Below are 22,396 nucleotides of genomic sequence, written 5' to 3'. Positions count from 1 at the left end.
TAATGCCACAAAGTTGTACTGCACCGAAACAGGATGTTTGGTCTCCTTTGTCCATACTGAATTTTATAGCCCATCTACACTAATTCAATTTGCCTAAATTAGGTCTGGAACCTTCTACACCATGCTTATTTAAGCGCCTGTCTAAATATGACATAGCGACTGTATCTGATTCCACCACCTCCTCTGGCAGTGATCAACCACTCTATTTATTAAACCTCCCTGTAAATTCCCTTTACAATTCCTTCCTCTCAACATTTGTGCTCTTATTTTTAAACACTGAGCATGGTGGCGGTGGGGGGGGGGGGGGGGGCGGGGGGTGGGGAGTTTATGAATATCTACCCTATATGTGACTCTTGTAATTTTGTATTACGGTCTGCTGACAGCCTCATCTTCCAGCCCTCCAGGGAAAACAAGTGCAGCTTAAACAATCTCTCCCCATGACAACAATTCAGGTGACATCCTGGTAAATTTACTCTGCACTTTCTCTAGCATAACCACATCCTTCTAATGATATAAGCACCATGCTCCAAGTGTGCTTCCACAAGTATTCTGCAAAGTTGGAACATAATATCCCACCTTTTATATTCAGTACCCCCACTCTATGAAGGTGAAAGTGACAGATGCCTTCTTCACATCTTAGATGTGTTGCCATTTTCAGAGAATCCCCAAGCTCCTTCTGTTCATCAACATTCCTTACCATTTACTGTCTATGTTCTAATCCTATTTGATGTTCCAAAATGGATCACCTGGCAGTTCCTTGGATTAAATTCCATTTGCCAATGCTCTGCCCAATTTTTGACTGGCCTATATCCTGGTATAGCTTTAGATGAACTTTCTCACATTCCAGAACAACACTGACTTTTGCCATCTACAAACTTATTAATCATACTGCCTATCTTCAACATCCATCATTGATAAATATCACAAACAACAAAAGGGTTCGAGACCTTTCCCTGCAGTACGCCACTGATCATAGGCTTTCAATGAGAAAACCATCCCTTCACAACAACCCTTTGCCTTATCCTTGCACCGTATTAGTATTTGTGTTCGGCCGACTGTAGAGCAAAGGGTTTAAAGATCATGAAGCAAAAACATATGGGGCCTCTCTAGAAAGTATTGATGGCTACAGGGAGGTGCAGTCATTCTGTGTTTCTTGGAGAAGTGGAAGAAAAAAGTGGAAATAATTATCCAGCTCTTGGTCAGAGCTGCCTGAAGCACCCTTCAGTGTTTCTGAGTAAATATTCATTAACTTCCTGGGATTCTGATAAATTGTTCAAATTAATATTTTTTTTAGCATCAAAGGAAACATTTAGCCCTTTGAGCCTGCTACAGGTCCAAGCAGAGCAATCTCATCAGTACTGCTCCCTCGCTCCTTCACCTGGGCCCTGCTATTTTTTCTCTCTGAAATGCCTTTCCAAATAAGTTTTAAAATTCTGGATTGATTCATTTTAAAGGTGGTGGATTCCCGTCACTTTCCATCAGAAAACAATTGTCCCATCTTCCTTGTATCTTTGGCCCTCTCCCCTACTTCTTGAATCATCTGCTAAATCAGAACATTTCCCCTCTACCCTCTCTAAAGCAGATGCAATTTTATCTCCTTAATCAAGTCTCTCCTCAAATCCAAGGAGAGCTGCTCCAGCTTCTCTGATCTAATCCTGTGGTGGAATCCCTTATTGTAGAAATAGTTTCCATGGAGGTGTCCTTACAACAGCAAGTTGCTGTTTTAAATTGACTTCTGTTTGGTTTCAGTACATTTTTCAAAGCACAGGGAGCATTTTGGTTCATCGAACGAATGCTTGTCCTTTAGAAGAGCTGTCCACTTCATTTTGCTGCTCTTGTCCTTTCCCTGGAGAAACAAAAGACTGCAGATGCTGGAATCTGCTATTAATGAAGCCCAGTATCCCATAGGCCTTCTTAACTATCCTATCAACATGTGTGGTGACCTTGAGGGATTTTAACCAACAATTAACCCTGTACTCAACCTTTTGATTTGTCCTTCCAAAATTCTTCACTTCATACTTATCCAGATTGAAATCCATCTGCCACTTTTCTGCCCAACTCTGCATCCTGTTTATATCCTCTTGTAACCTTCTACAACCTTCAGCTCTATCCACAACTCCTCCAACCTTCTTGTCATCTGCAAATTTACTGACCCATCCTTCAGCCTCTTCACCCGGGTCATTTATAAAAATCACAGGGGTTCCAGAAAAGATCCTTGCAGCTCTCCACTAGCATCTGTCTGTGGATGTAATGTGAAGATCTGCAAAGAGTCCATCAGGATTGTTGATATTTAAAATGATCAAACAATTTATGGTATCTGAAAAAAGCCATTCAAACAAGACACATTATATCTATTATTTCAATTATTCAGAATTCTAAATTAGTATATTATTTTACTGTTGTATTTTCTTTTGCAGGAAGATCAGATGAAATCTCATGAGGCCAAACTGAAGCAGATATCCACTGAACTCACTGAACATCGGTCTTACCCACCTGATAAGAAGGTCAAAGCCAAGGAAATTGATGAGTACAGGCTGAAGGAGCACTACTTGGAATTTGAGGTAAGGTCTGGAATAAAGCATTTTGCAGTTGACGCTCTGATATATTAATGAAATAGGGTGAACAAATAAGGGATAATGCATGTCAGTGCACAGAAGTAAAGTGTACTCATTTTGATGATTAATTACAACAACATCTTCACCAAAATAATTTAGTAATTGCTGTGCCATTGCTCCTTTAGCAGGTATGACTCCAGCATTTGGATTTTTACTACAGAATTACTGCCACCCCCCCCCCCCCCCCACTCCCTTTCCTTCATTGGAACTCCTCTATCAACTTCATCTCACTTTTTGGATCCTTGCTTCAACATCCCCCTGGGTCAGCTCACAGCTCAACTTTGATTGATGATCTTTTGATCTAACTTGAGAGATGCTTACTTTTAAAGGAGATCCTGTCATTGTTATTTGAATCAGCCAGCTTGTAAGCATTTGACACCTATTGCTATTCCTCAGTTGCAAGAACATTCTTAGTGTAGTCATAACTGTTGGATAAATACATGTGACAGGAACTATTTTGGGGAATTGTTGAATTGACAAAGCCATTCAACCAACTGACTCTGTCAGCTCCTAATTCAGCCGTCTTTTCCAACCTGTTCCCCACCATATCCTCGGAACTTGTTTATAACTCACTTTATAATCTAGTCTTTCTGCACGTTACAGGCACTAAATTTCTTTGCCCAGAGAAGGATTTCCCTGTGTATCCATTTGTATCTTTTGACCACAAATAAGGTCTCTGCCCTCTTGCTCCTTGACACATCTGCAAATGATGAATGTCCATTTTATGGACCCTGCATAAACCCTACACATCTCCGTCAAGTGTCCAACTGATGCCAAGTTGCTTTGCTGAGCCTTTCTGGAGACATTTCCTCTCCTACCTTTTCCACCTCAAATATTGGAACAAGAAATGTAGATAAAATAAATTTAATTCTTCCATCCCATGAGGCTGCCAGCTATTGTGTTACCAGTCATGATCAGCTCTTTTTTTAAAATCTCTTCCAATTATTTTCACAATTTCCTTGAAGATGCTTAGTCATGAATGTTGGAGAAATGAAAGACCTGCACTAGAGGTGCATAGTTCCCTGCGAGCAGTGGTTCAATGGACAGGTGCTTGGCGCACTTGCCTTCATTGGGCAGGGCCCTGTATACAAAAGTTTGGACATCATGATACTGCCGAACTAGTCTTTTGTTTGACTACACTTGGGATACCATGTGGTGGTCTATTCATTCAGCCATAGGAAGAATGTCATGACGTAAAAATGGTGCAGAAGAAAATTCAACAGGATGTTATCATGACTTGAGTTAGAGGGATCTGCTGAGTCTTTATGCTCTGGAGCAAAGGACATGGGGCTGACCTTATAGACATAGAAGTCATGGGGAGCAAGGATAATGTGAATCCTCACACTTTTTATTCAGGATAGATCATTCTTGGATGAGATGGAATGGACATAATATGAGATGGGAAAGATTTAAAAAGGACTTGAGGGGCAGCATTTTCAATCAGAGGTACTCCATATCTGGATCCAGCTGCCAGTGGAAGCTATGGAAGTGGGTGCAATTACCACATTCAAAAGATACATGATTTGGAAATGTTTAGAAAGACATGGATCAAATGCAGGCAAATGGGTCTAGCCTCAAAGGATAGCAAGGTCAAGGTGGGCTGAAGTATCTCTTCCATACATGAACCAAAATGCTCATATTAAGGAAAACTTTTGTTTATCAGCTCGAGGGACCTCTCGACTCCTACCTCTTCTTTAAAAAAAGGTGGTGGCAAATTCAATCCATCCCCACCTATTGCTTAATTCTGCATTAATTTTACTTTTACAATCTTTTACTAGCATTTATTGCCTGTGCCTAATTTCCCTTGAGAGGATGTTGGGGAAAGTGCTTAAGCTTGTCAACAACCCTTTGATCTAGTCTAGAGTTGTGTGTAGACTGGGTTAGGTCAGGGGAGTAGACAAGAAAATACTAATGTATCAGATATGATTCAATGACAATTGAATTGTTTCATTATTAGCATTACTGCACTAGATTTTTTTTCTCCATTTTTAACTAATTGAATTTTTTAACCTCCAGAGCTGCCCGGATAGAACTTCAATGCATCTCTAGATCATTATTCCAGGGAATTAGTTTTCAATTGCCTTCTAAGCAGTGAAGAATGCTATTATTGGGTAAAGCTGCAAACACAGATTCTCTGTGTACCAACCATCAAATTCCAGGTTCAATACAGTGGGACGTAGTACAGACAATTTGTCTAAAGGTTCATTAGGAGTTGCAGTCTGTTCGGTTTAACAATTTTATATTCCTGTTAAGGTTGTTGCTTGCTAGAAGCTCAATGGCACAATTTGGGATGGAAGCCATGCTGAATTCTGTCCCCTGTTCTTCTAATTAAAACTTAGCCTCATAAACATCACCCCCTGCTTGGGATGTTGATTTCGATAATAAAATTCTTTACAAAGTGCAGTTTAGATTGGGTTTTAAAATGTGAGGATGGACATATACACAGTAATTTACACACAAATTAATTAAGCACATACAGCAGGACAACGTGAATCAGAGAGAGCCAGTAGCAGTCTGTTAAGATTTGCTCTGGATCTGCTGACCTATCTCTGCAGAATGGGGCTTGTTGAATGATTGACAAGGTGCATTCATATTTCTAGCAACCATCTATTGGGACTGACTCAAGGGCAAGGCCTACCATTAGCCTTGTGTTGTTGGTCATTATGTGGCTTTGGGTTAAAATGTGTATTAATTTGAAAATTCTATTTTATTGAACACAATAGAAGAAAGAAGAAAAAGCCAACATCTTCTGAAGTGCAGAAATTGCAGATGTCAGAAACCTGAGTGAACAAAGATAAATTGGATGGACTTAGTGGTAAACAAGAGAGACTGATTCCAGGTGCTGGAAAAAGTGGAGAGCATAAGTCAAATGTGTGGTAGAGAGAGAATGAGGGACTTAGTGCATCAGGCATGGATAGAAATGGTCAGTAAACATTTTGGGCTTGGACCTATTTTGGGACTTTGTTTTTCCTTTATTTGGAGATGTTTGTTTGCTTTGGACCTTCAACGATTGCCAGACAATGATCCAATCAATTTGGACCTTCAACGATTGCCAGACAATGATCCAATCAATTTGGACCTTCAACGATTGCCGGTCAATGATCAAATCAATTTGGATCTTCAACGATTGCTGGACAATAAGCCAATCAATTTGGACCTTCAACGATTTCCGGACAATGATCCAATCAATTTGGACCTTCAACGATTGCCAGACAATGATCCAATCAATTTGGACCTTCAACGATTGCCGGACAATGATCCAATCAATTTGGACCTTCAACGATTGCCGGACAATGATCCAATCAATTTGGTCCTTCAACGATTGCCGGACAATGATCCAATCAATTTGGACCTTCAAAGATTACCGGACAATGATCCAATCAATTTGGACCTTCAACGATTGCCGGACAATGATCCAATCAATTTGGACCTACAACGATTGCCGGACAATGATCCAATCAATTTGACAATTAGCAGAGTTAGTGCACATCAATTCTCCTCTCTCATTTTCTCAACCAAGCCACTCATTGGATATACGAGGCTGCAGATGTTGGAATCCAGAGTAGAAAAATGATTTGCTGCAGGAACTTAGCAGTCAGGCATATCTCTGGAGAGAAATTCAGGGTTGACATTTTGGATCAAGATCTTTTTGTTAATGCACCACTTCCCTCCACAGATGCAGTCCATCCTGTGGAATTCCTTCACCAACTCATTTGTTTTGGGTGTGAGGGCGATCTGGCTGCGACATCTGTCACCCCATTGATCGCTAGGGATGATTCGGCTGATCTGGCTGGCTAGGCGGGTGTCACCCTTCCCTCACAGCTCCATGTGCGTCCCTCCCGAAGCTCAGCGCTCGGTCGCAGAGGATGGCCCCCTAGAAGAGGACCGCTCCGCCGGTCTAGGGTATATGACGTAGCTACTCCCCTGCTAGTCTAAACCTCAAAGACCAACTCATTTGTTTTGCTGCAGCTTCCCATTGACTAGTTACCCCTCCTCTATTGTCCATTACACAAAGTGCAATTGATGAACCAATACTAACTCATTCTTCCCCCTTCCTCTTCCTCTCCCTCCCCTCTCCTTCCCCCCCTCTCCCCCTCTCTTCCCTCCTCTCCTCCTCTCCCTCCTTCTCTCCCCCTCTCCTCTTCCTCACCCCTATTCTACCACCCTCCCTTCCACTCCCCCATCCTTCCTTCCCTTCCTCTCCCTCCCTCCCTAAGATTTCCCCCCCCCTCCCTCCTCTTTGAATCCATTGTCACCTCATCACAGGGTGTGGAATTATTTGAGATTCATCTTGCTCTCAGGTTGGTGGGTTAAATGGGTGTAGTTGGCAGCATGGGCCATAGACCAGACAGGCTTTCTACTGAGCTGTATTGTTTTAAAAAAAAACATGCACAGCCCGCTCTGGAGAATCTACTCTTTCTGTGTACTTTGGGTTAAACTACAGATGTCTGATGAAATAACTTTGCCATTCCTTTTCTTTGGATATACCTTTGGTTTTATTGCCACTAGACCAACTCTCTAAGCATCCTTCTTCGCTTGTCAATCTTACCCATTGGGAATACACCCATATTTTTGAGGGGCATAAATGAATAATATTAGATGAAATCACAAACAGGCAGCAATAGCAAGGCATCAACTGTGCCCTTTCCATTCAGTCTAACATATCACGTCTCCTAAAATATCCAAGATACAAATGATTAATTTTAGAGCAATACCTTTGACAATGTGTGTGACAATTCTTGCTTTGAAAAAAAAGAACCAAACAGTGCTACCAGAATCCCTGAAAAAGCTGAAGACTCTGTGGTATCTGTCTCTGAGGGCAATGTCAGAACATAATTCAAGAGGGTGAACCCTCACAAGGCAATAGGCCCGGATGGTGTATCTAGCAGGGTACTGTAAACCTGCGCCAACCTACTAGCCGATGTGTTCACAGACATTTTTAACTTCTCTTTATGACAGTCAAATTATTCAAAAGGGCATCAATCATCCTGGTACCCAAGAAGAGCAGTGTGAGCTGCTTCAACGACCACTGCCCAGTAGCACTAACTTCTACTGTGATGAAATGCTTTGAGATGATGGTCTTAGCCAGGATTAACATGTACCTAAGCAAAGTTCTTGACCTATTGCAGTTTGCCTATCATCATAATTGTTCCACAGCAGATGTAATATCGCTGGCTCTCCATGCAGCTCTGGACCACCTCGAAAAAAATAATTGATGTATGCGGTTGCATATTCCCTCAGTGCTGGTTGAGAAGCTACAAATTCTAGGTCTCTGAAACCCCATCTGCAACTGGATCCTTGAGTTTCTCATTGGAAGATCACAGTCAGTACGAATTGGAAACAACATCTTCTCCTCACTGATTATCAACACAGGCACACCCCAAGGATATATGCTTAGCTGACTGCTATACTCACTATACACCCATGACTGTGTGGCCAGGCTCAATTTCAATGCCATCTACAAATTTGCCGACAACACCACAGTTGTAGGCAGAATCACAGGCGGCCATAAAAAGACCTTCAGGAGGGAGATAAATCAGCTCTTTTTTTTAACATTTTATTTAAGAATTTTAAAACCACATCCATGTATACATATTCAGTAATCAGCTTGTTGAAAGGTGCAATGATAACAACCTTGTGTTCAATGTCAGCAAAACCAAGGAGATGATTGTGGACTTCAGGAGGAAGCCAGGGGAACACGACCCAGTCCTCACCAAGGGCTCAGCAGCGGAGAGGGTCAAGAAATTCCTGGGTGTGAACATCTCTGAGGATCTCTCCTTGAACCGTCACGTTGATGAAATCTTAAAGAAGGCACACCAGCAGCTATACTTTGTTAGGCATCTGAGGAGATTTGGTATGTCACCAGAGACTCTTGTAAACTTCTACAGGTGTACTGTGGAGAGTATTCTGGCTGGTTGCATCATTGCCTGGTATGGAGGTGCCAACTCTCAGGACAGAAATAAACTCCAGAGGGTTGTTAACTCGGCCTGCATCATCACAGACACCAGACCACTCCATTGAGGACATCTACATGAGAGGGTGCCTTAAAAAAGCAGCCTCTTACCTCAAATACCTCCATCACCCAGGCATGCTTGCTACCATTGGGGAGAAAGTACAGAAGCCTAAAGATGAGCACTCAACGGCTCAAGGACAGCTTCTACCCCACTGGCATCAGACTCCTGAATAATCAATAATTTTTTGAACTCAAATACACTGTCTTATTTCCCCTGCATTATTATTATTTTTTTTCCCTTACATTGATGTAGTAAGATGGTATGAAATGAATGTTTACACCACGATGCTGCCGCAAAACACAAATTTTCATGACTTGTTCATGATAATAAATTCTGATTCTGACTGGAAGCCCTTTTCTTTTTTTCTTTGGCTTGGCTTTGCGGACGAAGATTTATGGAGGGGGTAAATGTCCACGTCAGCTGCAGGCTCGTTTGTGGCTGACAAGTCAAATGCGGGACAGGCAGACACGGTTGCAGCGGTTGCAGGGGAAAATTGGTTGGTTGGGGTTGGGTGTTGGGTTTTTCCTCCTTTGCCTTTTGTCAGTGAGGTGGGCTCTGCGGTCTTCTTCAAAGGAGGTTGCTGCCCGCCAAACTGTGAGGCGCCAAGATGCACGGTTTGAGGCGATATCAGCCCACTGGCGGTGGTCAATGTGGCAGTCACCAAGAGATTTCTTTAGGCAGTCCTTGCACCTTTTCTTTGGTGCACCTCTGTCACGGTGGCCAGTGGAGAGCTCACCATATAACACGATCTTGGGAAGGCGATGGTCCTCCATTCTGGAGACGTGACCCACACAGCTCAGCTGGATCTTCAGCAGCGTGGACTCGATGCTGTCGACCTCTGCCATCTCGAGTACTTCGACGTTAGGGATGAAAGCGCTCCAATGAATGTTGAGGATGGAGCGGAGACAACGCTGGTGGAAGCGTTCTGGGAGCCGTAGATGATGCCGGTAGAGGACCCATGATTCGGAGCCGAACAGGAGTGTGGGTATGACAACGGCTCTGTATACGCTTATCTTTGTGAGGTTTTTCAGTTGGTTGTTTTTCCAGACTCTTTTGTGTAGTCTTCCAAAGGCGCTATTTGCCTTGGCGAGTCTGTTGTCTATCTCGTTGTCGATCCTTGCATCTGATGAAATTGTGCAGCCGAGATAGGTAAACTGGTTGACCGTTTTGAGTTTTGTGTGCCCGATGGAGATGTGGGGGGGCTGGTAGTCATGGTGGGGAGCTGGCTGATGGAGGACCTCAGTTTTCTTCAGGCTGACTTCCAGGCCAAACATTTTGGCAGTTTCCGCAAAACAGGACGTCAAGCGCTGAAGAGCTGGCTCTGAATGGGCAACTAAAGCGGCATCGTCTGCAAAGAGTAGTTCACGGACAAGTTTCTCTTGTGTCTTGGTGTGAGCTTGCAGGCGCCTCAGATTGAAGAGACTGCCATCCGTGCGGTACCGGATGTAAACAGCGTCTTCATTGTTGAGGTCTTTCATGGCTTGGTTCAGCATCATGCTGAAGAAGATTGAAAAGAGGGTTGGTGCGAGAACACAGCCTTGCTTCATGCCATTGTTAATGGAGAAGGGTTCAGAGAGCTGATTGCTGTATCTGACCCGACCTTGTTGGTTTTCATGCAGTTGGATAATCATGTTGAGGAACTTTGGGGGGCATCCGAGGCGCTCTAGTATTTGCCAAAGCCCTTTCCTGCTCACGGTGTCGAAGGCTTTGGTGAGGTCAACAAAGGTGATGTAGAGTCCTTTGTTTTGTTCTCTGCACTTTTCTTGGAGCTGTCTGAGGACAAAGACCATGTCAGTAGTTCCTCTGTTTGCGCGAAAGCCGCACTGTGATTCTGGGAGAATATTCTCGGCGACACTTGGTATTATTCTATTTAGGAGAATCCTAGCGAAGATTTTGCCTGCAATGGAGAGCAGCGTGATTCCCCTGTAGTTTGAGCAGTCTGATTTCTCGCCTTTGTTTTTGTACAGGGTGATGATGGTGGCATCACGAAGGTCCTGAGGCAGTTTTCCTTGGTCCCAACAAAGCTTGAAAAACTCATGCAGTTTGACATGCAGAGTTTTGCCGCCAGCCTTCCAGACCTCTGGGGGGATTCCATCCATACCTGCTGCTTTGCCACTTTTCAGTTATTCGATTGCCTTATATGTCTCATCCTGGGTGAGGACCTCATCCAGCTCTCGCCTTAGGGGCTGTTGAGGGAGCTGGAGTAGGGCGGAATCTTGGACTGAGCGGTTGGCACTGAAAAGAGATTGGAAGTGTTCTGACCATCGGTTGAGGATGGAGATCTTGTCGCTGAGGAGGACTTTGCCATCTGAGCTGCGCAGCGGGCTTTGGACTTGGGGTGAGGGGCCATACACAGCCTTTAGAGCCTCGTAGAAACCCCTGAAGTCGCCAATGTCTGCGCTGAGCTGGGTTCATTTGGCGAGGCTAGTCCACCACTCATTTTGGATCTCCCGGAGTTTGCGTTGAAGATGGCTGCATGCGCGACGGAAGGCTTGTTTCTTCTCTGGACAGGACAGCTTTACAAAGAAATATGGGTCTCATGGTACAGAAGTTTAAGCTTTATTAGGATAAGTCCAGCATTAAGAGCCTGCGATCAATTAAACAAACAGTGGGATCAGTTGATAGATCTTATAAAAGGAAAAGGAAAAATAAATCTTTGGATGCCAGAAATCTGAAATAAAAACAGAAGGCTTTGGTAAATCTGTTGGCAGCCAGAATCCGTGCAGAAAAAAACCAGTTAAAATTTCAGTTTAGAACTGCTGACATCTCCTGATCTGCAGATCCTCTGAAATGATTTACAAAATATGCTGGAGAAACTCAGCCGGCCACACTGCTTCTACAGGAAGTACAGGATAACAAACATTCCAGAGCTGAGCCCTTTGTCAGGAATAAAAGACAAAACAGGGAGATTCTTGAATGAAATGATAGGGAAGTGGTGGGGGGTGGGGGGTGGGGGAGGAGAGAAAAGGAGGAAAAGTGAGAAGCACATGCTAATAGCTAAGAGGGAAAAGGTAGATATAGGTGGCCGGGTAGATGTTAAAGTAGCTGAGAAGTGAAAAGAAGAGCGAGCAGAGGGCAAAGAAAGGCAGCTCTCAAAGGAGAAGGAAGGGAAGGGAGTTGGGAACTGGAGGAAAGGAGTCAGAAGGATAGTGAGTCCTCCAATTTTTGGGTGAACCACACCTTATATTCTGCCTTGGCAGTCACCAACGAGATGGTATTAACATAGACCTCCAATTTCCATTAACCCTCTCCCCTGCTTCTCACTATGAACTGGACTGTTTGGGCTGCTTCTCAACTATGCAATTTATGTAATTTCAAAGAAAGCTGATTATTCCAATAAATTTTAAAATTACTGAGCAATGGCTGATAACTTGTGCTCTCTGTTTCAGAACTGGCCAAATTTGCTTAGCTTTCCTCTTTCCATTTGTATGGCCTAAACTGTTAGGCATTACCTCCAGCTTTCACACTGTTCCTTTATTTGTGTTTGCTCTCCAACTCCCTCACTTATGTAACAACCAGATGGCTTCATCAATAGCTTAATACCATGCCACCTGATCAGAGAAACTCCATTTGTCTTACCTAAGTGTCTCCCAACCTCTCAAAATTAATGTTTTCACTCTCAGTTCTGAAGAAGGTCTTGGTTCTGCAATGTTAATACCTCTATTTCCATGAATGCTTCCTGATCTGTTTAGTGTATTGCACGATAGAAATGCAGTCCTTTTCCAGAGAAAAACCTGATTATTTGTGACTGTACTAAATATTGGACATCATATTTGGACATAAACTAAAAGAACCATTGAAATATATTTAACTTGCTTAGTTATTACTCTTGGACTTTGCAGATACATTAGTTTATATTTGTTGGAGAATGCTGGAGTTAAGGTTTTATCTGCTTCCTTCTCTAGGGATGTAGCGGTGATATCTTATCAATTTTCTCACCTTGTCAGAGAGAACAAGGTTGATTTGTTTCCTTTCTTTGGTTTTTCACCTCAGTGGAAGGCTGACATTTGAATGGAGAAATCACAAGTTCCGGATTTCTGATGACTAGATCCAATGATCAGCGGCTATGTGCATTCCACAGGGAATGAAGTGCACTGAGGTGCATTTTCTTTTGTATCAAAATATATGACTGACTCCCAGGATACCAAAGGGTGTTAATCTTCATTTAATCTGAGAAAACAGAAACATTAGTAATTATTGGCATTTATTTATCATTCCTAATTCATTCCATTGGTGATTGTTATTGACTGAGGAGCTTCAAGGAATTGGATACAGGAAGAATTCTAGCATAGAAAAACTGACACTATTTGTATTCCATACCCTGTATGTATTCTAAGATATAGAAATTGGATGTGGCTTTAAAGAGACAAGCGATTACTGGATGTGGTGCTTTCCTTTACCAGCAGACAGTTAATTCCTTTTATAGTTCCTTTCTCTATTTTCTGCTAATAACCATATAACCACTTACAGCACAGAACAGGCCCTACTAGTCCATGCCGTGACAAATGCCCACCCTCCTAGTCCCACTGACCAGCACCCGGTCCATACCCCTCCAGTCCTCTCCTCTCCATGTAACTATCCAGTCTATCCTTAAATGTAACCAATGATCCCGCCTCAACCACGTCTGCCGGAAGCTCATTCCACATCTCTACCACCCTTTGCGTAAAGAAATTTCCCCTCATGTTCCCCTTATAATTTTCCCCCTTCAATCTTAAACCATGCCCTCTAGTTTGAATCTCCCCCACTCTTAATTGAAAAAACCTATCCACATTTACTCTGTCTGTCCCTTTTTAAATCTTAAACACCTCTATCAAGTCCCCTCTTAATCTTCTACACTCCAGAGAAAAAAGCCCTAGTCTGCACAACCTTTCCCTGTAACTCAAACCTTGAATTCCTGTCAACATTCTCGTGAACCTTCTCTGTACTCTCTCTATTTTGTTTATATCTTTCCTATAATTTGGTGACCAAAACTGTACACAGTACTCCAAATTTGGCCTCACCAATGCCTTGTACAATTTCATCATAACCTCCCTACTCTTGAATTCAATACTCCGATTTATGAAGTCCAACATTCCAAATACCTTCTTCACCACACCATCTACCTGAGTATCAGCCTTGAGGGTACTATTTACCATCACTCCTAAATCCCTTTGTTGCTCTGCACATCTCAATAGCCTACCAAAATGTAACACCTCACACTTATCTGTATTAAATTACATCAGCCATTTCTCAGCCCACACCTCCAGCCTTCCTAAATCACCTTTTAATCTACGGTAATCTTCCTCACTGTCCACAACACCACCAATCTTTGTATCATCCGCAAACTTACTTATCCAATTCTCCACCCCTACTTCCAGATCGTTAATATATATAACAAACTATAGTGGACCCAGGACCAATCCCTGAGGAACTCCACTAGTCACCGGCCTCCAATTGGACAAACAATTTTCTACCACTACTCTCTGACACCTCCCATCCAACCATTGCTGAATCCATTTCACTACCTCCTTATTTATACCTAATGCCTCCACCTTTTTTCCTAACCTCCTGTGGGGAATTTTGTCAAAAGCTTTACTAAAGTCTAAATAGACAACATCCACTGCTTTCCCTTCATCAACCTTTTTTGTAACCCCTTCGAAAAACTCAATCAGGTTTGTCAAGCATGATCTACCCCTGACAAAACCATGCTGATTACTCCCTATCAATCCCTGTACCTCCAAATATTTGTAAATACCATCCCTCAGAACACTTTCCATCAACTTACCCACCACAGACGTCAGACTCACGGGCCTATAATTCCCAGGCTTACATTTGGACCCTTTCTTAAACACTGGAACCACATGCGCCACTTTCTAATCATTTGGCACTACCCCCGTGAGCAGTGACATCCTAAATATCTCTGTTAATGGCCCCATTATCTGTCCACAAGCCTCCTTGAGTGTCCTTGGGAATATTTTGTCCGATCCCGGAGATTTATCCACCTTTATCTTTTTCAACACAGCCATCACTACCTCCTCGGTTATCCTTATATGCTTCATGACCTCCCCACTATTTTTCTTTACTTCAACTGGTTCAATATTTTTTTCCCTAGTGAATACTGAGGCAAAGAAATCATTCAAAATTTCCCCCATTTCCTCTGACTTCTCACTCAGCCTACCTTCGCTATCTACAAGGGGTCCAATTATATCCCTCACTAATCTTTTACTTTTAATGTACCTATAGAAACCGTTTGGATTTATTTTTACTCTGTCTGCCAAAGCCTCTTCGTGCCTTTTTTTGGCCTTTCTAATTTCTTTCTTAAGATTCCTTCAACACTCCTTGTAGTCCTCCTTCAAACTCTCAGCTCCCTGCTCTTTATTCCTCTTGTACACCTCCCTTTTTCTCCTAACCAAATTTCCAATATTCCTCGAAAGGAAGTATCAGCAACAGGTATGTTCCTTGCTACTGGAAGGTTTATGCACGAGGACATCATCCCATATAACTATGATTCAATAAGCTGCCCATGCATGGTCTCAAGGTCAAACAATCACAAGCCTCCCTATGACTTCCAAACTTTCCTTTGATCCTCACTGGGACATATCTACTCTGTACCCTCAAAATTTGTTTTTTGAATATTCTCCATTTTTCATTTACATCCTTACATGAAAATATCCTGTCCCACTCAATACTCCCCAAATCCCTTCTTATTCCTTCGAAATTTGCTCTTCTCCAATCCAGAACCTCAACTTTAGGCCCCTCCTTGCTCTTCCCTAAAACTACCTGAAAACTAACAGAGTTATGATTACTAGACCCAATTTGTTCTCCAACAATAACGTCCGATACCTGACCTAGCTCATTCCCTAACAGGAGATCTAATATTACACCGTCCCGAGTCGGTTCTTCTACTAATTGATTTAATGAGAGAGCAAAATGTAATATAGTACTGATGAGAGAGGTTATCTATCTGAAGATTTACATTAATTGGACTATGAGTCACAATGCTTTATTGTGAAACAATTCCACAATTGTTTTCTTTTTATTCTTTTATTATTCCTTGGTGCACCATATTCTGCCAAAATATTTCCCTCACCTGCAGATTTATGCCCAATCAATGTTCATTCTCCAAGCAGGAATACGTTGAGTTACTGGTCTCAGTGTATCACCTGTTGCTGTAGCTAGAATTATTCAGTTGCCTTTCCAACCTTTGGTCTATACACCACTCGTCTTGTTCGCTCCATTGGAAAGAATAATCTGGCTTCACCATTCATTTATTTGAAATGTGTTCATTGTTCAGCATGTGATCATTAATGGTGAGGCCAACCCCTATCCCCTATCCTTTATTGCCCTTGAAAAGGGTGACTTGTTGGGATATATCAGAGTCAACTACTTAGCTGTATCTATAAATATTGACTGTCAATTGCTTTCCATGAATCCTACGTGAATTGCTAAATTCTTCCAGCACTTTTGTATTATTGTTGTACACAGACTACATTAGGGAGGATTGGTAGATTTCCATCCCAGAGGCTTTTTCTAACAATTCCAAATAATTAGTTTAACTAAATGTTAATTCCAGATCCTATAGCTAGATTTGAACTCAAGTCACTGGATGACTTCTTTGGCTTGGCTTTGCGGACGAAGATTTATGGAGGGGGTAAAAAGTCCACGTCAGCTGCAGGCTCGTTTGTGGCTCACAAGTCCGATGCGGGACAGGCAGACACGATTGCAGCGGTTGGGGTTGGGTGTTGGGTTTTTCCTCCTTTGCCTTTTGTCAGTGAGGTGGGCTCTGCGGTCTTCTTCAAAGGAGGTTGCTGCCCGCCAAACTGTGAGGCGCCAAGATGCACGGTTTGAGGCGTTATCAGCCCACTGGCGGTGGTCAATGTGACAGGCACCAAGAGATTTCTTTAGGCAGTCCTTGTACCTTTTCTTTGGTGCACCTCTGTCACGGTGGCCAGTGGAGAGCTCGCCATATAATACGATCTTGGGAAGGCGATGGTCCTCCATTCTGGAGACGTGACCCATCCAGCGCAGCTGGATCTTCAGCAGCGTGGACTCGATGCTGTCGACCTCTGCCATCTCGAGTACTTCGACGTTAGGGGTGTAAGCGCTCCAATGGATGTTGAGGATGGAGCGGAGACAACGCTGGTGGAAGCGTTCTAGGAGCCGTAGGTGGTGCCGGTAGAGGACCCATGATTCGGAGCCGAACAGGAGTGTGGGTATGACAACGGCTCTGTATACGCTTATCTTTGTGAGGTTTTTCAGTTGGTTGTTTTTCCAGACTCTTTTGTGTAGTCTTCCAAAGGCGCTATTTGCCTTGGCGAGTCTGTTGTCTATCTCATTGTCGATCCTTGCATCTGATGAAATGGTGCAGCCGAGATAGGTAAACTGGTTGACCGTTTTGAGTTTTGTGTGCCCGATGGAGATGTGGGGGGGCTGGTAGTCATGGTGGGGAGCTGGCTGATGGAGGACCTGAGTTTTCTTCAGGCTGACTTCCAGGCCAAACATTTTGGCAGTTTCCGCAAAGCAGGACGTCAAGCGCTGAAGAGCTGGCTCTGAATGGGCAACTAAAGCGGCATCATCTGCAAAGAGTAGTTCACGGACAAGTTTCTCTTTTGTCTTGGTGTGAGCTTGCAGGCGCCTCAGATTGAAGAGACTGCCATCCGTGCGGTACCGGATGTAAACAGCGTCTTCATTGTTGGGGTCTTTCATGGCTTGGTTCAACATCATGCTGAAGAAGATTGAAAAGAGGGTTGGTGCGAGAACACAGCCTTGCTTCACGCCATTGTTAATGGAGAAGGGTTCAGAGAGCTCATTGCTGTATCTGACCCGACCTTGTTGGTTTTCGTGCAGTTGGATAATCATGTTGAGGAACTTTGGGGGACATCCGATGCGCTCTAGTATTTGCCAAAGCCCTTTCCTGCTCACGGTGTCGAAGGCTTTGGTGAGGTCAACAAAGGTGATGTAGAGTCCTTTGTTTTGTTCTCTGCACTTTTTCTAACAATTCCAAATAATTAGTTTAACTAAATGTTAATTCCAGATCCTATAGCTAGATTTGAACTCAAGTCACTGGATGACTACTACAGTAATTTAATCACTATGTCAATGCTGCAGATTTTCTGAATCACTCAAACCTTCTAGGATAAAATTGCACAAATCCCATCTGCTGGCCTCTTCCCAATAGGACATTGTGATTGTTTGACCTTGGGACCATGCACGGGCAGCTTATTGAATCATAGTCATATGGGATGGTGTCCTCGTGTATAAACCTTCCAGTCGTAAGGAACATACCTGTTGCTGATACTTCCTTTCCTAGCACAGTGGTGCTGGAGCCAACCATCCTGTCAGTTTGGCAGATCTGATGATCAAGAGCTCAGACTTAGACCTTACCTGTTTGATTTGTGCAAAATGATGCATAGAGCCCCTGAGATAAAGCAGCTTATTGATGGCTTAAAGATGGACTCCGTAAGTTTGAACCAACAGTAGCCTGCTGGAGGAACTCAGTGGGTCAGACAGCATCCATGGGTAGAAATGGTCAGTTAGTATTCCAGATTCTGACCCTTTATCAGAACTGGATCAGCTAATGTTCTCCTGGATTTTCCCAAAGTATTTGCATCTCACCTCAAGGACAGGGCAGAACGGTTTAACGTAGCAGTTGGTGCAGCGCTGTTACAGTGCCAGCAATCGGGACTGGGGATCGAATCCTGTACTGTGTCTGTAAGGAGTTTGTTAGTTCTCCTTTTGTCTGCATAGGGTTTTCCCCCAGGGGCTCTGGTTTCCTCCCACCATTCAAAACATACCGTGGCTTATAGGTCAATTGGGTGTAATTGGGCGGCATGGGCTGAAAGGGCCAGTTACTCTGCTGTATATCTAATTTTTTTAAAAATTAACATAAAAAAAATACTTTAAAAAAATTAGTCATGGCATTGCTTAATTAAGGAATATGGCGATGAAGCCTAATATTTTCAAAAGCAGAGGATTTTAATTGCCTGCAATTAAATGGTAAATTTTCTGATCCCATTGTATTCCAACATGATTTGCAAATTGTGATGTACTCTTAACATGTGGTCGCTGTTGCAAGATGGAAAACACAAGTCATGTTTGCTTCAACATGAGTGCTGCATCAGTGTCCGTGATATCAGTTCAATTCTGATCTTGTGTGTTGTCCATGTGGTATTTGCACATTGTCCCAGTGACTATGAAGATTTTCTCAAAGATGCGTGGATTAATTAGTCACTGTAACCTTCTACATCTGGGGAATGTTGGGGAATAAACAATGGGGATCAATGATAATGATTCTCATAACATTAACCTTGCATACACTTCATTGTCATATACATTGTTCTATATTCATATACTGAAATTACTACAATTGAATTAAAAGAGTCAATAAATACCAAAGATAGGAAATAAATATTCAGTTATCTTAGTTCAAAAATGTGACTTTGCAATCACGCAGACAATCCTCCTGTAATGTTGGAGCAGCCTATGATTAGTGTAGCAAGGGGAGGTTTCCAAGTCTAATCACTGTTCTTGAATATAGAATTAGTGAAAATGGATGGTTGATGGGGAGCCTGGACTCTGGGCTGAAGGGCATGTTTTTGATCTCTATCTATTGTTGACTCCATGAGTAGTCTAAACCAATGATCATCCCATGCTGCATCAACCTTTTCCTGATCCAAATTTGTGTGAGAAACACAAAAGCTGCCGATGCTGGAATCTTTAGTAACTCAGCAAGTCAGACAGATAAATTTGTGGGAACTGGTATTTTCTTCCTTGCTTCAATAGAAAAAGAAACACTTCCTTACTTTAGTTATAGGTTGGGTAATCCCTTGCCTGAAAACATAAACCGTAATCAGGAGTAAAATATATCATTCATCCAAAGTGAAATGGTATCTGAAGTACACAGAGTCATACTGAGCATATTATTTACCTTATCTCCACTTATGTGTGAGAACATGGTTTGATTTGGTTGGAGCAACCTGTACTTTTGATGAATGAAAGGAGGTAGAGGATGTAAATAAGAGAATGATGACGGGCTCCGGCTCAAAACTTTGGTTTACCTCCTATGGGTGCTGCATAACTTGCTGAGTTCCTCCAGCATTTTTTGTGTTTTTAACTACAATCACAGTGTTGACAGACCTTTGTGATTCATTCATTATTCACTTCATTATTCAAAAGAGAGATGAAGCCATTTTTGAATGTTTCAATCTTTGTTCTGAAGGGTGCACCCTGCACCATGGCAACATTGTTTTTGTACTGAGCAATTACCATGCTGTTTTTTTTGTTACAGAAAACCAGATATGAGACTTATGTTCAACTGCTGAAGGATGGAGGACAGGAGATACTGAACAGCATGGAAAACGATGGCAGTGGGATGAAAAAGTCACACTCCAGCCCATCACTGAACCAAGAGATGTATCCTGTAAATGCAAAAGTCAAGCGTAATGTCTCAGAAAGGAAAGACCATAGGCCTGAGACAGCCAACAACAAGCAGAAGTCTTAATTCCACAGCTGGAAATACCCCTCCCAACCCCAGCCACCAAAACGTAACCAAGTGACGCAATCTGTGACTTGTATATTTTTGTGTAAAATATTATTTAGATGTCAAATTTTGGTAACATAAATTGTGAGTATGTGACTGATATGCTAGTCCTTCATTTGCAGACACTCCTATAGCTTTTAATATATTTTTTGGTTGTTTGTAGATTGACTTTTTTTAAATATTGCCTTAAAGAGACAAATGTGTTGATCGGCTATTTTAAAAACCAGTGAAGGTCATTCAGTCCAAAGTGTTCACAAGGTGACTATCAATGATTGCCAGCCTGTAAATGGGTACGTGTCATTTCCCAGGCAGGGAAATAACATTGGCTGCATTTCAGTGTCTGAATTTGAGAGCAGGATGGCTGCTGATCTTCACACTCCCCCGTTAATTGTTGTTTCTGATCTTTTAAATTATTTAAGCCAAACACTCACAAAGGAAGTAGAGCTAAGTAAAGGTTTCCATGAGTGTCTTTATTTGTGAAGAAACATGGCTTTGTACAGTGTTGCTTTTTGAGATCAACTAAACACGTTGATGGGCTGTTGGCTGGACCCTTGATTGTTTTTCCTTACTGCAAGTAAGAAGACAAATCTCTCAACCTTCTCCTCAAACTTCATTCCCACCCCATCCCCCTCCAGTACTTAATTCTGCTCATTAGATTACTTGAGCCACTGCATTTCAGTCATTCCTGCGAAGCAGGCACATTTGTGAGCATTTTCACTCCAAAGAAAGCATCCGAATGTCCCCGTCTTTTGCGTGCCAGTAACTTAGCAGAAGTGTTAATTCAGCATTTAACTACACAACATACCAGTAGCCCAACTACCTAGCACATCCCACTCCCATGTCAACAGCTGCTACTGAGCCATGAAACTAATTTTTCCAGTATTGGGGAAAAAGAATAGTTTGAAATATTTCTGTTCTGAAATGATCATGCGACTTCATTTTACACTGATGAGAAATGCCAACTGGCCTTGTTACCTGTATATGCTGTTTTCTTTACAAGAATATAACAAATATAGAGAAGGTACCATTTGAATCCTATTGATTGTATCTTTAAAAACTAGTATTTATAGTGCACTTTAAACAGGACACGTAGCTTTACCACTTGTTTTTATTATTTTTTTTAAAGAATGTGTGTTTGTCTTCCATTTCGTTGAATAATTCCAGGCACTTACATTCGGACAAGTTCTGGCACCAGTCAGACAAGTTAAACAGGCAGTATTGTCAGAGAATTGCAATTGATCTGCTGGAATGTTTGCTTCAAACAGGAAATTGCATTTTGTCCTCCAGAACCACTGCTGTTATTGAATTTCTATCGTAACCAAGCTATATTTTAACCCTCATCATGCCAGTCAAGTTGCAGTCTGAAGGAAGAGCACAAAAGCTGTGCCTAATTGTGGACTCGATTGATCACATTGAGTGTGAACAGCTCATTTCTTTTCTATAAAGAAATTGTATCATGCTCACCAGAGAATGTCACTCATACTTCTTGCATCTGCAGATAATAAACGGCTGCAATGGAATTTATAGTGAAAAGTGGTATCTGCTAAGTAATGCATTTACAGAGGCAAATAAATGTCTCTGCTCAATGACATTGGGTATTTCTTTGTGCTGTTATAATATTTATTGAGGTTCTTTGTTGCATCTCCACTCAGTTCTGTAGGCCAGTGGATTTTTTAAATGTTTTCTGTATATAATCGATTTACTGTACAATAGTATGCAGGAAACCTTTCTGCTACAAATGTTCCTTGTTTTTGCATGCCGTCTTCTCCAAGAGACTAGAGCTCGCATCAATAAATCTATTAGATGTTATATTGATTCTTGATTCTTGATTACAAGTCAGCTTAAAGTTGATTTATTTTTCCATGCTGCAATGCTGTCAGATTTACTTTGAGAAAAGTACAGTTGGCCAGCAGAAAGCATTGGGAAATGCAGTGCATAGTTATTATAATCTAGAACTAGAATCCTCCGTCCTAAATGTTGCAAGATCATCCCAACATCCATCATGTATGAGCATCATCAAACTGATCAGTTCTGAGCCACGTGAACAAATAACATTGGACAATGAAAATTTTTTCTTCCTGAACACTTTTGGGTGTACCTTATGGATTTTGGGCTGCTGATCATGAAAGTTGCCTTAAAAATTTCCTTTCTCGTACTGTTTTAGATATAACCTATTTTTGTGAATTCCTAGCATGACAAAAACGATGAAGTGCAATATGACACTGAAATATCATTTTCTGCATTCACAC

The 22,396-nt window shown here is 42.1% G+C and overlaps 1 protein-coding gene across 12 annotated transcripts in view; it reads left to right on the top strand.

Annotated features, from left to right (window-relative positions):
* The window catches only part of psd3l (pleckstrin and Sec7 domain containing 3, like), a 538,648-nt gene extending 516,692 nt beyond the window's left edge, over window positions 1-21,956 (top strand). For all 12 annotated transcript variants that reach the window (XM_069925817.1, XM_069925820.1, XM_069925819.1 and 9 more), the window contains 2 exons: window positions 2,418-2,561; window positions 19,896-21,956. In XM_069925817.1, coding sequence (XP_069781918.1) covers window positions 2,418-2,561; window positions 19,896-20,108 — 357 coding nt within the window. In that variant the 3' untranslated portion in view covers window positions 20,109-21,956. The remainder of the gene's footprint in view (window positions 1-2,417; window positions 2,562-19,895) is intronic.
* Window positions 21,957-22,396: the final 440 nt, after the last annotated feature.

Source organism: Narcine bancroftii, chromosome 3 (genome assembly GCF_036971445.1).
Source record: "Narcine bancroftii isolate sNarBan1 chromosome 3, sNarBan1.hap1, whole genome shotgun sequence".
NCBI lineage: Eukaryota > Metazoa > Chordata > Chondrichthyes > Torpediniformes > Narcinidae > Narcine > Narcine bancroftii.
The sequence above is the reverse complement of the archived record's forward strand: the minus strand, read 5'-3'. Positions and strand labels throughout refer to the sequence as shown.